Source organism: Boleophthalmus pectinirostris, unplaced genomic scaffold (genome assembly GCF_026225935.1).
Source record: "Boleophthalmus pectinirostris isolate CB_2022bp ecotype Guang Dong unplaced genomic scaffold, ASM2622593v1 HiC_scaffold_5, whole genome shotgun sequence".
Lineage (NCBI taxonomy): Eukaryota > Metazoa > Chordata > Actinopteri > Gobiiformes > Gobiidae > Boleophthalmus > Boleophthalmus pectinirostris.
Window position 1 is genome coordinate 33235859 of NW_026571404.1, and position 14569 is coordinate 33250427.

The window sequence follows — 14569 nt, forward strand, 5'->3', positions numbered from 1 at the left end:
TCTACTTCAGTAGCCTATGTGAAGAGGACTCATTTGGTTAACAATAACGCTTTATTATTATTTAGTAAGTAAACCAATAATGAAAAGAGTAGAGCATCAATGTCTGAAACCTGTACATTATATTTGACAATATTTGCTGTTAACCAGCCATGCATTCACAATGTGGATTCATAAAGGAAAAAATAGGTATGGTATATTCCCTGACAAAAATTACAATTTACAGAAGATACATACAAATTATACATGAACAACAATGTTGGAGTTCTGGACACAGCCTGTGCATAGGACATTATAATGGCTGCATTATCTAAACACTTGCTATACATTCATGACCGGCGTGAGCTGCAGGAGTGAGCTCTGTGGTCGGATGCTGTTGCTTTTGGTGTGAAGTTTTTCTAAATTTTGTAGAAATCCTCTTCTCTTCAGACCTTCCAATATCACGGTGTTGTTTGAGGCCAGACTGACTCGAGTTCTGTGTGGGGAAAGACACAAGGTTAAAATGTGACGTATTTCTTAAACCTACTATTTACATGAGCACAAAGGAATTCTTCATCTATTACTATATGAAATATTAAGTGCCGGACAGTAATTATACTTAATTATGAAAAATACTCCCTTCTGTCTAAATACAGATTTGTATAAGTTGGTGAGTTTGGTGTTTGTTCAGCTTTATTGCAATTTAGTTTAAAAGGAAGCTATTTGGAGGTAGGCCTAGCCCAGATTTGTAACCCAGGGGTCAACTAACCTCATATGTTTATTTTAACTGTCTTTAAAGTTTTTGCTGAACCTTGCATTTTACAGTCTGTAGTCTGGACCTGGCAGTTAACCAGTGGGGGGGATTAAACAAAATCCCAAGGTGTGATAATTAGGTGCCTGAAGCAAAGCTTAGTAAAAGTTGGGTACTGCAAGCAAAAAATAATGTCTATATTTTATGTCTGTTTCCCCATTTTATAGCTAACAAAAGTTTGATCTTTGTAGGCCCACATTTATTAATTAACACAGTATTTGCTAGGGAAATACTGTGCTAATTAATAAATGTAAAAAAAACACTTAGTACTACAGCATACAGCTGCTTCAGAACCATAGTCACAAAAGCGTATTTAATTGTTCTCACACATTGGCAGCATCCTTGTTTACAGTTGCCATGGAGAGTCAGTGGCTTTCACTAACAATGATAGTCATTCCTCTGCTGAACTCGAATTGAACTAGATGGCACAGGATCTTCTAGGCCTACACTGCCTACCACATTTGGTTTTACAATGCTAGCTAATTGTATAGGACATTACACATATTCTAGTTTACCGTTTTATGTTTTTCACATCTATGCTGTCAGGTACAAGGAGGAATCACTCACCGGGGAGAGTCAATTCCACTGTCTCCTGTCATGCTCTGGTTCTCCACCATTTCTGCTGGTTCACCCGCCTTGGCCATGGCTCCACTGGGCACACTCAGCCCACTTTTGTGAGTGGAAAGCTGTTCTCTTTCATCAGGAACCTCGAAATGATCCTTTTGTCCCTCCATGTCAACAGCCCATTGAGCAGATTCACCATCACCGTCGTCTGTGGACTTGCGGACAGTCTCTGAATCTGACTCCACCTCACTGGTTTGGCAGTAGTCAAAGATACTGCAGTCTGCAACCTCAGGAGTATCTGGACAATCCAGGTTCAGACTAGCTTCACTGTGTTGCTCTTCTCTCATTCTGTGCCTTGGACTTGGTCCACTGTGAGGAGATCTAGTCATTTGCCGATGATTGTTATTTCTCCATACTGTGTCCTCTGATTCAGCAGTAGCTTTATAAGTATTTTCTGAACCTTCCTGGACCAAAGGGGCATGTTGAATGTAAGAATTATAGTAGCGGCTGTGAGATCCCTGATATCTTAAATCCAATTTGTTATTATAATCTAGTTGTGGGTCATGGTAGTGGGGTATAGATGCCTGGTATACCTTCAAAGAATCAGAAACCTCTTCTTCATTAAGACACAATGAACTACAAGCATCCTCTTCATCCTTTTCATCCGCTTTTTCATAAAGCCTCAAATCATCTTCAAAAAAGCTACTAGCATCTGTGGCCACAGCATTATCATCAATGGACTCTAGCTTTTCCATATGTCCAGCCTTGTACTCTAACTTTGCACTGGCCTTTTGGTCTGTTTTACTGGTACTTAAAGGTGTCTCACAAGGTTGACCTTGAGACACTAAATTACCAGTTTTCCAAAGTTCACCATCGTGTGGTTTTGCAGTTCTGAGGGAGTGCTTTCTACGCAAAGTGGTGTTTGAAATTGGTAAATCATGCAAGGACCCTGGATCAAAATAATTTGACTTATCTTGGTTTAGGGTTGGTATTTCTTTGTAATCATCCTTTTCCCAAGTCTCCTTTGATTCCCTCTGGTGACGGACCTTGTCTTCTATTCTAAGGGTGCTACTCTGAGGATAGGCTGGACTGTAGTCCAGTGGCAGCTCCTTGGTAGGTTTCAAGTCTATTTGAAGGTCCTTGCCTTGAGGACAGCTGTATCTGTCCTCGGAATTTGGCGATCTTCCTATTTGCTCCTCTTCTGCAAAAGCGATTTTAGCTCGATGTGGGTCCCAAGATTTGGACCGGTAGCTTAAACGCTCTTTCCTCCCTTGTCCTGAGGCCTTGCCCTCTTTGCCCTCTCGTCTCCTGTGCTCCCTGCTTGTGGTGGGGGGAGTTTCCACCTCTGAGGGGTCATTGTTAAACCCCACTTGGAAGGGATTGTCAATGCGTTTTTTATAAAGAGATTTCCCCTCACCGGTCACGCCCTCTTCTGGCTGATCTGGCTGATCCACTGGGATTTCCACTCTGAGGCGAGTCGGGATCAAATCTTCCCCCTCTGGCAACTCATCTGCACACATGGCCACCTTATTCCTCACCCTCTCCCTGTCCTTCTCCCTCTTTTCTCTGGAAGAATGTGCCCTCCTCCTGCTGCGAGTAGCTTTGGGGGCCGACCGCCTTCCTCCAGATGCCTTAGCTGAATGATGATGCCTTGGCCTGGAGACGGACAGCATCTCAGTCGACATTCCCTTATCAACCAGTTTATCATCTTTGTCGAGAGCTCTGTCCACACCGTGTTCAAATCCCCTCTCCCGTCTCTCCTCCATCTTCTTCATCAGAACAGTGTGACGAGTCAGATTGTCCACAGTGAGCTCAGGGTTGATTCTTTTGATGATGGCATGCTCTAGGTCGCGAGGCAGATTGTTGAGGTCATCTTCATCACGAACTGGCCACTCCTCTGGGGGAAACTGTCCTGAAAAAGTAACATACTCTTTCTTTGGTTTGTCCTTCTTGTTTACATTTCTTCTGAACAAACTCAGACCAAATTTCCTTGGTGGTTTGATGTCTTTATCTTTGCGGCTTGTAGCATTTGTAGTTACTGTGTTTTTGCTAACCTCGCTAGCTTGACAATCTGCAGCCGTGGAGGTAGATTGGTGCTGAACGGTGGGTTTGAGATCCAGTGGACGTGGCCATTTTAAGCTTTTGCCTGTGCATTCACTGACAGACACTGATACTGAATGTTGGTCTGGTACAGTGGAAGATTGAAGTGTGCCTGTTGCTGGTGTAGAGGTGATGTTATTAACCAGTGGTAAAGGGGTAAAGCAGCTACATGACTTGCAGTGTGCCAGCGGTGGCGTATGGGTAGTCTCCATGCAGACATCATTACTCAAAAGGTAAGTTATAGGGGGAGGTGATGGGGGGTCGTCAGCTGAACCAGTGGGCCACCAGTTCTTCTCCCGGACCATGTTGTTGGTGATGAAGTAGGTTTGTGGAGTGACGATGAAATAGCCTTCTCCAGTGTGGTAGATCTTGCGCTCCTTTATCAGATTGCCCAGCGCGTTGTAGAGGATGTCCTGAGTTGGTATAGTAATTCCTGCAATCAAAAGAAAGTGAAGAATTAATCATTTTAAACTGTATTGTATTGTAGGCCTACACAATAAAAAAAAAAAACGTATTGCAATTTTTCTGTAGTATTAATGTTTAAAGGTGCACTATGTAACTCTTTTGTTTGGGAGTCTGTCACCTGCTTGTTTCTGTGGATATGTCATTGCTCTGCTTGGAATGTTCCAGTGTATGACAGTTTTACAGTTAAAAAATACCTAGAAAAACAGGATTTCTGACTGTGAGTGGGGTTGCCTCTTCACAGATCTGACCTGTGACTTTGCCTGGTTTCGTCTCCCTTATAATAGAGAAGTTTAATGCCATATTGTGAAACATTCCAGACTAAGCAATAACATCACCATGGAAAAAAAAAACATCTGAGGGCCAGATCTTCGCCAGAAAAGTTACACAATGCACCTGTGGAATTATGGTGAATTTCACATTGTAAACAACTCCAGGCCCATATTATGCTATTTTCTCCTCTATGTTTAAATGTTTTTTTCTCAACAAAAACATACCTGGAGTTAAACAACTGCAGCAACTCAATTAAGATTTTGATTCCATAACGATTAATTGCTCACCCCTATCGTATTGTATTTTGGTAATATTGAATTGCTAGAAAAGACAGAACATTGGAAGATAGAGGTGAAACTTTATTTGTGATACTATATCATAAGGCTGTACAATTAATCAAATGTTAATCAAGATCATAGTTCAGTCATTTTAAATAATCAGTGACGCTTGGATCATTTCAATCATGTGGTGTAAATTATTACACAATTATCTATTTAGGAGCAGAATTTAGACTTTAGAAGAAGAAATGAGACAATTTATGGGGGTTCAAATGCCAATGATTATAGAGAAGTGTGTTTTCAATAAGTCAAAATAATCAAACTGAATATCAGGATCGAGCAGTATGATTTCATTTTTGTCCTTTCATATCGCCCAGCCAACTATACCTTATCTAACAAAAGGCAGGTTTAGGCTACCAGTCAAGCTCCAATGGTGCTTCTTTTTCCTACGATGCAATTTAATAAAAGTACCACTAACCACATAAAACCCAATACAATCCCACTTCATAAAAGCCACATTTTTATGACATAATGTCTTCATAAAGCCATTATTGAATTTGGTAGATTTTCTTATGTTCTGAACACACATCTGGAATTATTTGCAATACTCATACATTTTTAACATTAAGCAGAGAATGATATGTCAATTCTCTGTCTATATTTCAAAATAAATTTCTAGGAACTTTATAGAGAGATAATGTGAATGTATAGTTCAAAGTATTTTTGGATGGGTTGGTAACAAGTAAGGATAATTTAAAGGAGAACTATGTAATTTTTCTGCAGGAGGATTTGCCATCTGCTTGATCACATGGAGATGTTACTGCTTTACCTGGAATGTAGACTACATGGTTTTCAAGGTATGTGTTTTAGCAATAAATTACATACTTGAAAAAATGCAAAAAAGACTAGTTTAATGCCATACTGATGAACTTTTCAGTCTAATTTCAGGAACATCCTCATGGACAGAAGCACGCAGCAGAGCTTCTACTAAGGTACATCTTGTACGTTTAACCAGTGGGGGAGTGTAATGAATTAAAATTTGTGAAGTAAATGGACTTAGGTAAAATTTCTGGTATCTGGATTTTTCTTAAGTACATTTTAAGGTGGAGACGTTTTACTTGTACTTCACTATATCTGAGAGCATGTATCTGTATTACATTTACTTTTATTTTTACTTGAGAATTTTTTTACTCTGGTATTTATACTTAAATTTCAAAATTGAGTACTTCTTCCACCACTGCGTTTCACCAACTACCTGAGGAGGCATGCAAACTAAAGTATTGTTAAGTGTGAATAAGTGAATAGTTCCTTGATGTAAAGTGCCTTGAAGGTGGAACTTGGAAAAAATGTGACTATGATGATCTACAATAGCTACTATAAGAAGTGGCTATTGTTGTTCTATATTTTACACCTTTCTAAAATATTTAGAATTTTCTTTAGTTTACATCCTTCAAAAGGCATTTTACTGTTATGCTCATAAAAGAAAATCCACCTGTAGCAAACGAATAAACTTTTATGAGAATTAAGGGTTCCTTATATGAATCATCAAAATGCACATTAACAACAAGGAGATGGAAACTCAACTACTGACCACATTGCTAGTTTTACTACAACTGTGCATAGTGTATTACCTGGATGGGCCTTGCTCATATAATTAATGAGTGCGTCTTGGTTCACAGTGATTTGGTTGGAGTTCATGTCAGAGATGACGGAGCACAGCACTTCGGCCAAAGGAATGAACTGGGACTGAGGTACGGGGGACATCTGCACTGGGGACAGATCACCTGAAAAAGAAACACAAGATGCATATTAGTTATCGGACAGGTGGGGTTAGAACTGGTCCCATATAAACACACCTGGCTCTGTGGGGTCTCTCTCCACTCTAAGCGCCAGTGAAAACATCTCATTGCAGTTGACATTCCTCAGCTAACCACTCTCTAAATCATGTCCGTGGTGGTCTATTTATGTGAGCTTTACGAACCGTGGCTGACTTGCTTTTTTGAAATTCCATCAATCCCGGGTACCAACCGCAAAAAATTCCTTTACTCCCGCAGAACTGACCACAGCCTGATCGAGTATCCTGCCCTCCCATAGCATAAGGTTGTGTACTTATAGGAGGTACGCTTGGGCAAACATGCTGGTGAAAGTTAGACTGACCCAAAATGAACAGAGTCTTAGAAACATGTTGCTTTCCAAATACCATAAAGTCATTTACACTCTACTCCCCTCCACGTCACTCCAAGGATTTTGACAGTAATGAGAGTAGCATGCAAACAAACGCAGTCAGCCCATTAGCCAGCAGCCACGTTATGACAGATCGTAAAAAATAAGCAGATCTGGAAACACACCAGAGCCATTTCATTATTTCATTAGAGAATTATGGCAATCAAGTGACTTTTATGCAAAGAAAAATAGATTTAAACAGCATGTTGTGGTTTAGGTGAAGTTACATTAAGAAAGCATGCAAGGTGATTATTATCAAAGCCACAGTGGTCTGCTTAAAAGATCTTCCAAAGATAATTTCCAGTCTACAAACCTGATCCCTGTGTTGACAAATGATTAAATCTGCAATGACTTAAGACAAACTCTCTTCATATGGTCCTTGAGTATAACCTAATTCACAAGCCTGGAAAATCTGTTTTAGTTCATCAGATACTTAATAAGTTTCAGGACTTACAAAATTGTGCAAGATTAAAACCAACCATCAAAATGTGTATTTATTATTTGTGAATATTTTAAGTAGCAACCAATTTTTCTTCTAAAATTTCAAACTCAATTTTGATACTAAGGAAAAGACTTGATTTTTGATACTTTTGTCAACCCTATTACCTACTGTAGATATTGACAGCCAACTATTTACAGTAATTAAGCGTGTGTTCCATTTTGTGATGTCATATGGTAATATAGGAAGCGCTTCACTATGTTTTTAAACCTTCACTAGAATTATTTAGATGATTTCAGACCTGGAATTTCCAATCTCTTCTGAACTATAGGTACAAGGTAGTTGTTAAACTGTAAACTAACGCTTCATGACATCACAAGGTGGAACAGAGATTTTGAGCTTTTTGCATTTATGAGGCCTAATAATGGAGGATTATTCAAACATGTGTGAGTGAAACAAAACACCACTCAGGTATGTTTCTAAGGAAGTAACAACATTGTAATATTGCTTAAAGCTCACAAGAGTTCATTTTGCGCAATACAATACCTTTAAATATCTGATTCATCCAATTCCAAAAAACATCTTTGTAAGTGTCATTGAGCCAAACCTTTTTTGTGTGATATTTTTGTAGTGAGAAGCGACACAGACACAGACCCAGCGGTCATGGAGCACAAACACTGTCAGCGTCACACTTGTAAACTAAACATTCTCTGTCCTAACACTTGAACCACTTAGACCCGAGAGACAGAGAAAATAAACAGCTTATCAAATATCTGTCATGGCTCTGAGCATGACTGAACACATGTGCGCCACATATGGACAGTTTCAAGTTCAACAATGGGACAGCTTCAGAAGTTAAATAGATTCATTTTAAGATGTCAAACTTAGATATATACAGTTAATGCTTGTAACTGAATTATGTGAAGTCATTAGGACCACAAAGGGAGCCCTGTGGGACGACTTAAGACTTTCAGACAGGAGCCTTTCTTTGTTAAAAGGTTCTATATTACATAAAATTGACTCTTCTACGCTTTAAGACGATGTTATATTGTTGTTACCTCCTCAAAAACATACTGGGAGTTGTGTTTTGTTTCATTCACACATGTCTGAGGAACCCTTTCTTATTATTCACTAGCAAGGACCACGCCACAGCAATGGAATAAATAAGATAAAGATGTTTATTGATGGGCGGATAGATGTAATGGCTGGGTGGAGACTCATCCAAAATGGTCACCCAGCTGATTCGAAACCCCCCCCCCTCCTTAAAAATGGTGTCTCCGGACAGAAGGATGGACAAGAGACACAAGGTGGGAAGGAGGGCTTCTGGGTAATTGAAGGTGTGGTTGAGATAAGCCGTGGTTGGCTAGAGAGAAGATTGAAGCAGTTGAGGTCCAGCTTCTGAATCTCACGTAATCATATCAACTCCACATCTCCAAAGCTCAAAATGCTCTGTTCCACCTTGTGATGTCATGAAGTGGTAGTTTTCAAATTAACAGCTACCTTTTACCTTTAGTTCAGTGGAGTTTGGCAATTACAACACTGAAATGAGAAAATAGCATAATATGGGCCCTTTAAGCTATCAAACTTAGACAGTTAATGCCTGTAACCGAATTATGTGAAGTTAGAAGTTATTAGGACCACAAAGGAAACCCTGTGGGATGTCTTAAGGAGCCTTTCTTTGTTAAATTGATCCTATCACACAGGGGTTGTAAAATACTTGTTCCTTCCTCGAGTCTGACGTTAATCTGTCCAAACCAGGCCAATACCTCAACAGCCATTTCCAAGCAGTAGAGATTTAACACCGCTGCTGACTATGCTGCCTATTGTGTGGGACTTCCTATAGGAATGTCTGTCCGCATAGCAACTGCACGTGAGCACCGTCAACAATACTTTTAGGTCTGAAAGAGGGGGTGGGGGTCGGATTCAATTATAGAGGGGCTAATCTACGAGGATGTCCTGTTTACCACCTCCTGTTTTGATTTATTTGGAAGTATGTGTAGGCCTGTAAGGATAACAAATTCTGAAGCATGATACAGAGAAACATTGCGATAAACACTAAATTTGAAACTACTTCATGCCACTGATACAAAGCAAGTTAATCTCAGTAAAACCAATTTTTAAAAATATTGCATCATTAAAAGGCCTGAGCTCCAACAAATGAGTAACAGAATGAAGTAATAATTAGCTACAGAAGTTATTTATTGTACAGCTCAAGTCTTTCAAACTCTATTTTCATATTGGGGAAAGGATACTTCATAGCGATTATGATACCACAATGACACTGATAGTTTGCCCTATTTATATATATATATATATATATATATATATATATATATATATATATATATATATATATATATATATATATATATATATATATATATATATACACACACACACACACACACACACACACACACATATATATTCAAATTAGTGTATAGTTTTGATACTGGCTTTATTATTGATTACTATCTGGATTTACTTTTTTTTTTTTTTTTTTTACAATAACAGCAATATAAGGATTTTTTTTGTATGTGCATTAGGACATCATTGCCTAGTATTTCACATATCAAAACATGTTTATATGATTTCTTTTTTTATCTACTACGCTTTATTTTCAGAGAGAAAGCTTGGATTAGGCGCTCAATGCCCTCTATTTGAAAACGTTGTGGAGATTTTGACATTTGTAGCTTGGCTATTGTGGACATGACAGCTGCAGACAGATGATTCATTTACAAAGCATTTGAAGCACTAGAAGTTTGTGTAGTACCATATGAGCAAAGTAGATGTGGTAATATGAACCAGCTTAGTCTTTATTGCATTCAACATTAGCAGGCGTGACTGTATTATAGTAGACTTCTTCTCTCCGGAGGAAACAGACCTTAGTGTTCCTGTAACCTTAGAGCTGCACGGCCACATTACACTCTTTGTCATATGCAGCATGAATACCCCTGCAACGCCATGGCAACCAGACTCTTGACAAAGACAGGCCGATCAACAGGCTGACAAGGAAAAAGTTGTGAGGCACCTCAGTTGACAAAAGTTGGTAAATGAAAGTTTGGTTTGAGGAACAATAGTCAAAGTAGCCAGAAACTCATGCATTATCTTTTGCCTACCATTGTTCTGCAACCTACCGCTGACAGCTCATACTAGCATGGATGCTGTGTGCTTTTTTTCTACCACAGAGTTGCTCTAGCTTTGCTAGGAATGTTCCACAGTATGCCGGTAAACTGATCTTGCATTCATTCATCACTGTGTTTATTGCTTAACAATACAGTAGAAAAACATCAGAAAAGTTCCACAGAGCGCCTTTAAGTTCTACACAACCAACTGGTAGTTCACAGACTGTAAAATGCGATGGTGTCATACTCTCAGATGAGGGGCAGTTTTTCTCTATTGATTACAGTGTAAATTCACAATTGTCGGGCCTGATTTCTTTTAGTGACTACTGCTAGACTCGCTGTATTACAAAAAAAATGCTTTTTAACAATAGTAATTTAGGTACCCTCTATTGTATAAAATAATATTGCTCTTTAGAACCCTGTGAAGTCACCTGAAACCCAGCAGTATACAAAATGTTCATTTTTAATATTGGCCATAAGTTTAACTGACCTTTTATGTCTGCGCAGGCGTATGGAAAAACAATTTCCATTCACGGTTGGATGAAACTTACATAAATGGCACATTTAATTATTACTGCGTTACATGGATATACTGCAGCTTCTTTACAAGGCGCCAATGTTCATAAATTATAAATGAATAAAAACTAATCAGCAACTTACTTTTTATGACTTCAACAAATTTTATATGATTGTATTAAAATATAAAAATACTTGTGAAAATATTACAGTCAAGAACATTTTCCAGTTATCATACGAGCTTTAAATTGAACCCAAAAGTCTGCAGTCAGGAGTCCCACTGTTCTTAGTCATAGTTTAGAGTTTGCACAAATCACTACAACAACTTCAAAACTGATCGATCAGTTTGGGTTTTTTCATGGGCAATGCTGAATGTATAAATCCTGATGAAGCTGATGGCTGATAAGCTCGACCAATATTTTATATAATTTAAATTACTACAAACTCACCCATCTTTTTAAATCATAAACAGTTTATGAGAGCAGTGTAGTCATGTTTTGTGCAGTTATTGCCACACTAAAGTGTTCAGATTAAGCATTATGTGAATTATTTGGGCAGCAGGTCAGCTAAAACTAAAATCATCCTGTGCTGGAGATTTAAGGCCAGTAGTCGATTTATTAAAATGTGCAAATATCACAGAGATAATGGTCTATCTTTACTTAAAAATACAGCAAAAAACACCAGAAAGGTTCTCCACTCGGGAACCTTTCTTTAAATGTTACACAATCAATATACATGATAATATTGGATATTAGCGCTGCAATCAACTAAAGAAATTGGTCGACTAAAGACACGTCCTGACGATCGATTACTCAACTTACTTTTTATGACTTTGGCAAATGTTATATGCTTGTAATAAATTATAAAAAACACTGTGAATATATTACAGGCAAGAACATTTTCCTCTCACCATTGCCAGTTATCATATGATCTTTAAGCTGAACCCAAAAGTCTGCAGTCAGGAGCCCCGCTGTTCTCTTCACGACATACTTTGGAGTTTACACAAATCACTACAGCCCTACATCCCAGCCCCGATATTTTATGTTTATAGTTCCCAGCAACATCCATCTTCAGCTTACACTCCTCCCTATAGAAAGAGCAGTGTCATGAATTTTCAAACTACCAAACTAAACAGCGGCCTGGGGGGTTCCATGTGCGTCTGTGATTGATTCCTGTGAGATGTGCGCGCTGATCAAGTCCACATGTATCCACCTCCAGCGCCCTGATTGCATTACCTCACACGTCACACGAAGACTGGACGCAAATCTACAACTGACCAGAGCGTCTCAAAGTGGAGGAGAAGGAGGAGGAGGAGGTGCCCCATACCGTTCCACTTACAGAAGACTAAATATTTACGATATAGGAGTGAATGAGATGTCCACGCTACAGTCTGCGATTCGTCAGATAAATCCTGTATGGTGATGTCATGAAGAGGACACACATTTCAGAGATTAACGGCTTTGTTATCGAACACAGGATAGAAAGCAGTGCTGTTTTTGTTTAAATCAGAGGATATTTATGCGACCCAGACACATGAAAGTGCATTAGTCTAGGCTTTGTACATTTCAATTTGTCTAGTGTCTTGACCTCAACCCCACATGTGGAAGTGGATTTTGGATGTTGGCAGCAGATGATATGGAAGTTGGGGACCATATGACTTGGACTTTCTGTTAAAGGTCCTATATTACACAAAATTAACTCTTATGAGCTTTAAGCCATGTCATAATTAATTACCTCATCAAAAATGTACCTGGAGTTGTGTTTTGTTTCATTCACACGTTTGAGTAATCCTTTATTATTAGTCTGTGTACATCTCCAAAGCTCAAAATGCTCTCTTCCACCGTGTGTAAGTATAGAATAAAACCGAAAATAGTATAATATAGGCTCTTTAAAGGTAAATTATTATAATCTCCATTAGGACAGGATGATACAAAAAATGTTCTGTTTTCCTATTGATCAATTACAATTTTTGATTTTATTTTATTGTCTGCAGACAATATGCAGACTTTTATTGTATTATCTGCCCTGAAGAAAACCATTCACATCCCTGAAACACATCAGCAAAGCATAGGCCTTTTATCGCAAGTAAGAGTGTCTCGAATCTCCTTCTGTTTATTTCAAATCTAGTTAGAGCATCTGCGTAACATTTACTTTGACCCAGAGATGCACTCACCCTTCATGTTAAGTGTGCATTGCTTTTTGAATAATTCATCATGGCAAATTACAATGTTATCAATAGGGAAATCTGGCTCTTGACCCCCGTCTGGGATTATAACATCATCACATTCTAGAATCTGAAAACCGCCAATTAGAAAAAAACTTCAAAACAAATACCATTCAATATTAGTTTCCTGAACATAAACAAGACATGCTTTAATCATTGCTATTTAAATGTCTTCAAATTTCCTCCTCCAAAGTCTGAACTCTGCTCCAAACCACACTTTTACTGACAGAGGATTGGCTGTAGACTTCTCCACTGATCACTGACATGACTAAATCTCTATCAATTAAAGTGTGATTTATTGCACAGTCCTCCATAGCATCACCCTTATCTGGTATTTTCATTTTCATCAAGTATTTTATCAGAGCAGTGGTCTAGTTAAAAGAACATACTGTACAAAGATTTTGCGTCTGGCAGTTTGCAGCATCCCGGTCATAGTAGTGCAAATGCATTTTCCTGAAATCTAAGATACAGCTGTGAACAGTTCAGATAACTTGTTGAAATTAGGAAAAAGTTTACAGCCTGTGAGTGCTGAACTGTAATCAAAGCTGAGTAATTTTCAAAGACAGATCACTGGCAGCCAGTCACACAGCCATGTTTTTGGCTACTGAATTTAACTTCTCCATAATGCAGACTATAAAGCCTGTTTATTGTATCTGTTGTCATAAACTGGGCAATCACATTATTCTGAAATTAATAGTATTGTTTGTGTGGCTTTGAAAAGTTCACTGCAGGACGGTCCTGGGGTTGACTCCTGGAGCTGTAGAGCCTTTCTTTGTGGAGTCTGCATGTTCTCCCTGTGCCTGCGTAGGCTGTTTGGTGCACAATATATCATAAATGAATCAAAATCACAAATCGAGTTGCCGTCATAGACTGTACAAATGGACATAGGTAACCCCCTAGCCACTGCGTTCCAAACAGGAAGTGAGAATGGGCTCGCTTCTGGCTCCACAGATTTCAATTCACTTAATATTAAAAAACTGTCACCCTCTACTTTCTCTTAGTGTTTTTATATCACTATTTTGTCTGTAAATCAAAATATGAACATTAATGACAGACCAATCAGGCACCTTCTTTCCCCGAGGCTGATCCTGATAGAATTAGCTACAGGTTCCAGATTTCCTCCTATAACTGCAAGCCTCAGTGAGCTTCATTTGACTGGAGCCAAACACTATGGGTGACGTCACACTTCCTTAATCCACTTCTTTATACAGTCTGTGGTTAGTGCAATTATATTATAATTAGAGGTGTGCAAAATTATAAAAAATATCGCTATATCGTATCATTTAATATGATGATACAGAATCGATATCGTGGGCTGCTGTATCGATATATCACCAAGAGTATTTTTTGGTATATTTTACTAAATTATTTTAGTACAGTGGTACAGTTTTGCCGCTTGTTCAGAGAAAGGAAACTCGTTTATGCATCACATTTGACATTTTCTCTGCTTTGAGGATTAAAAAGTTTGTGTTTCATATTAACTTTGCACAAAAAGTGGTTTAATAAAGACTTTTAGTATCACAGTCATGATTTAGACATTTTTTTACTGAACTGTATTGAATTGATTTGAAATATATC

General features: G+C 38.4%; 1 protein-coding gene across 1 annotated transcript in view; it reads right to left on the reverse strand.

Moving 5' to 3' along the window:
* Positions 1–115: 115 nt before the first annotated feature.
* Positions 116–14569, reverse strand: part of stox1 (storkhead box 1) — a 42735-nt gene continuing 28281 nt past the window's right edge. The window contains exons 2-4 of the mRNA XM_020929361.2: positions 6096–6248; positions 1355–3884; positions 116–472 (exon numbers count right to left, since the gene is read on the reverse strand). Coding sequence (XP_020785020.1) covers positions 319–472; positions 1355–3884; positions 6096–6248 — 2837 coding nt within the window. The 3' untranslated portion in view covers positions 116–318. The remainder of the gene's footprint in view (positions 473–1354; positions 3885–6095; positions 6249–14569) is intronic.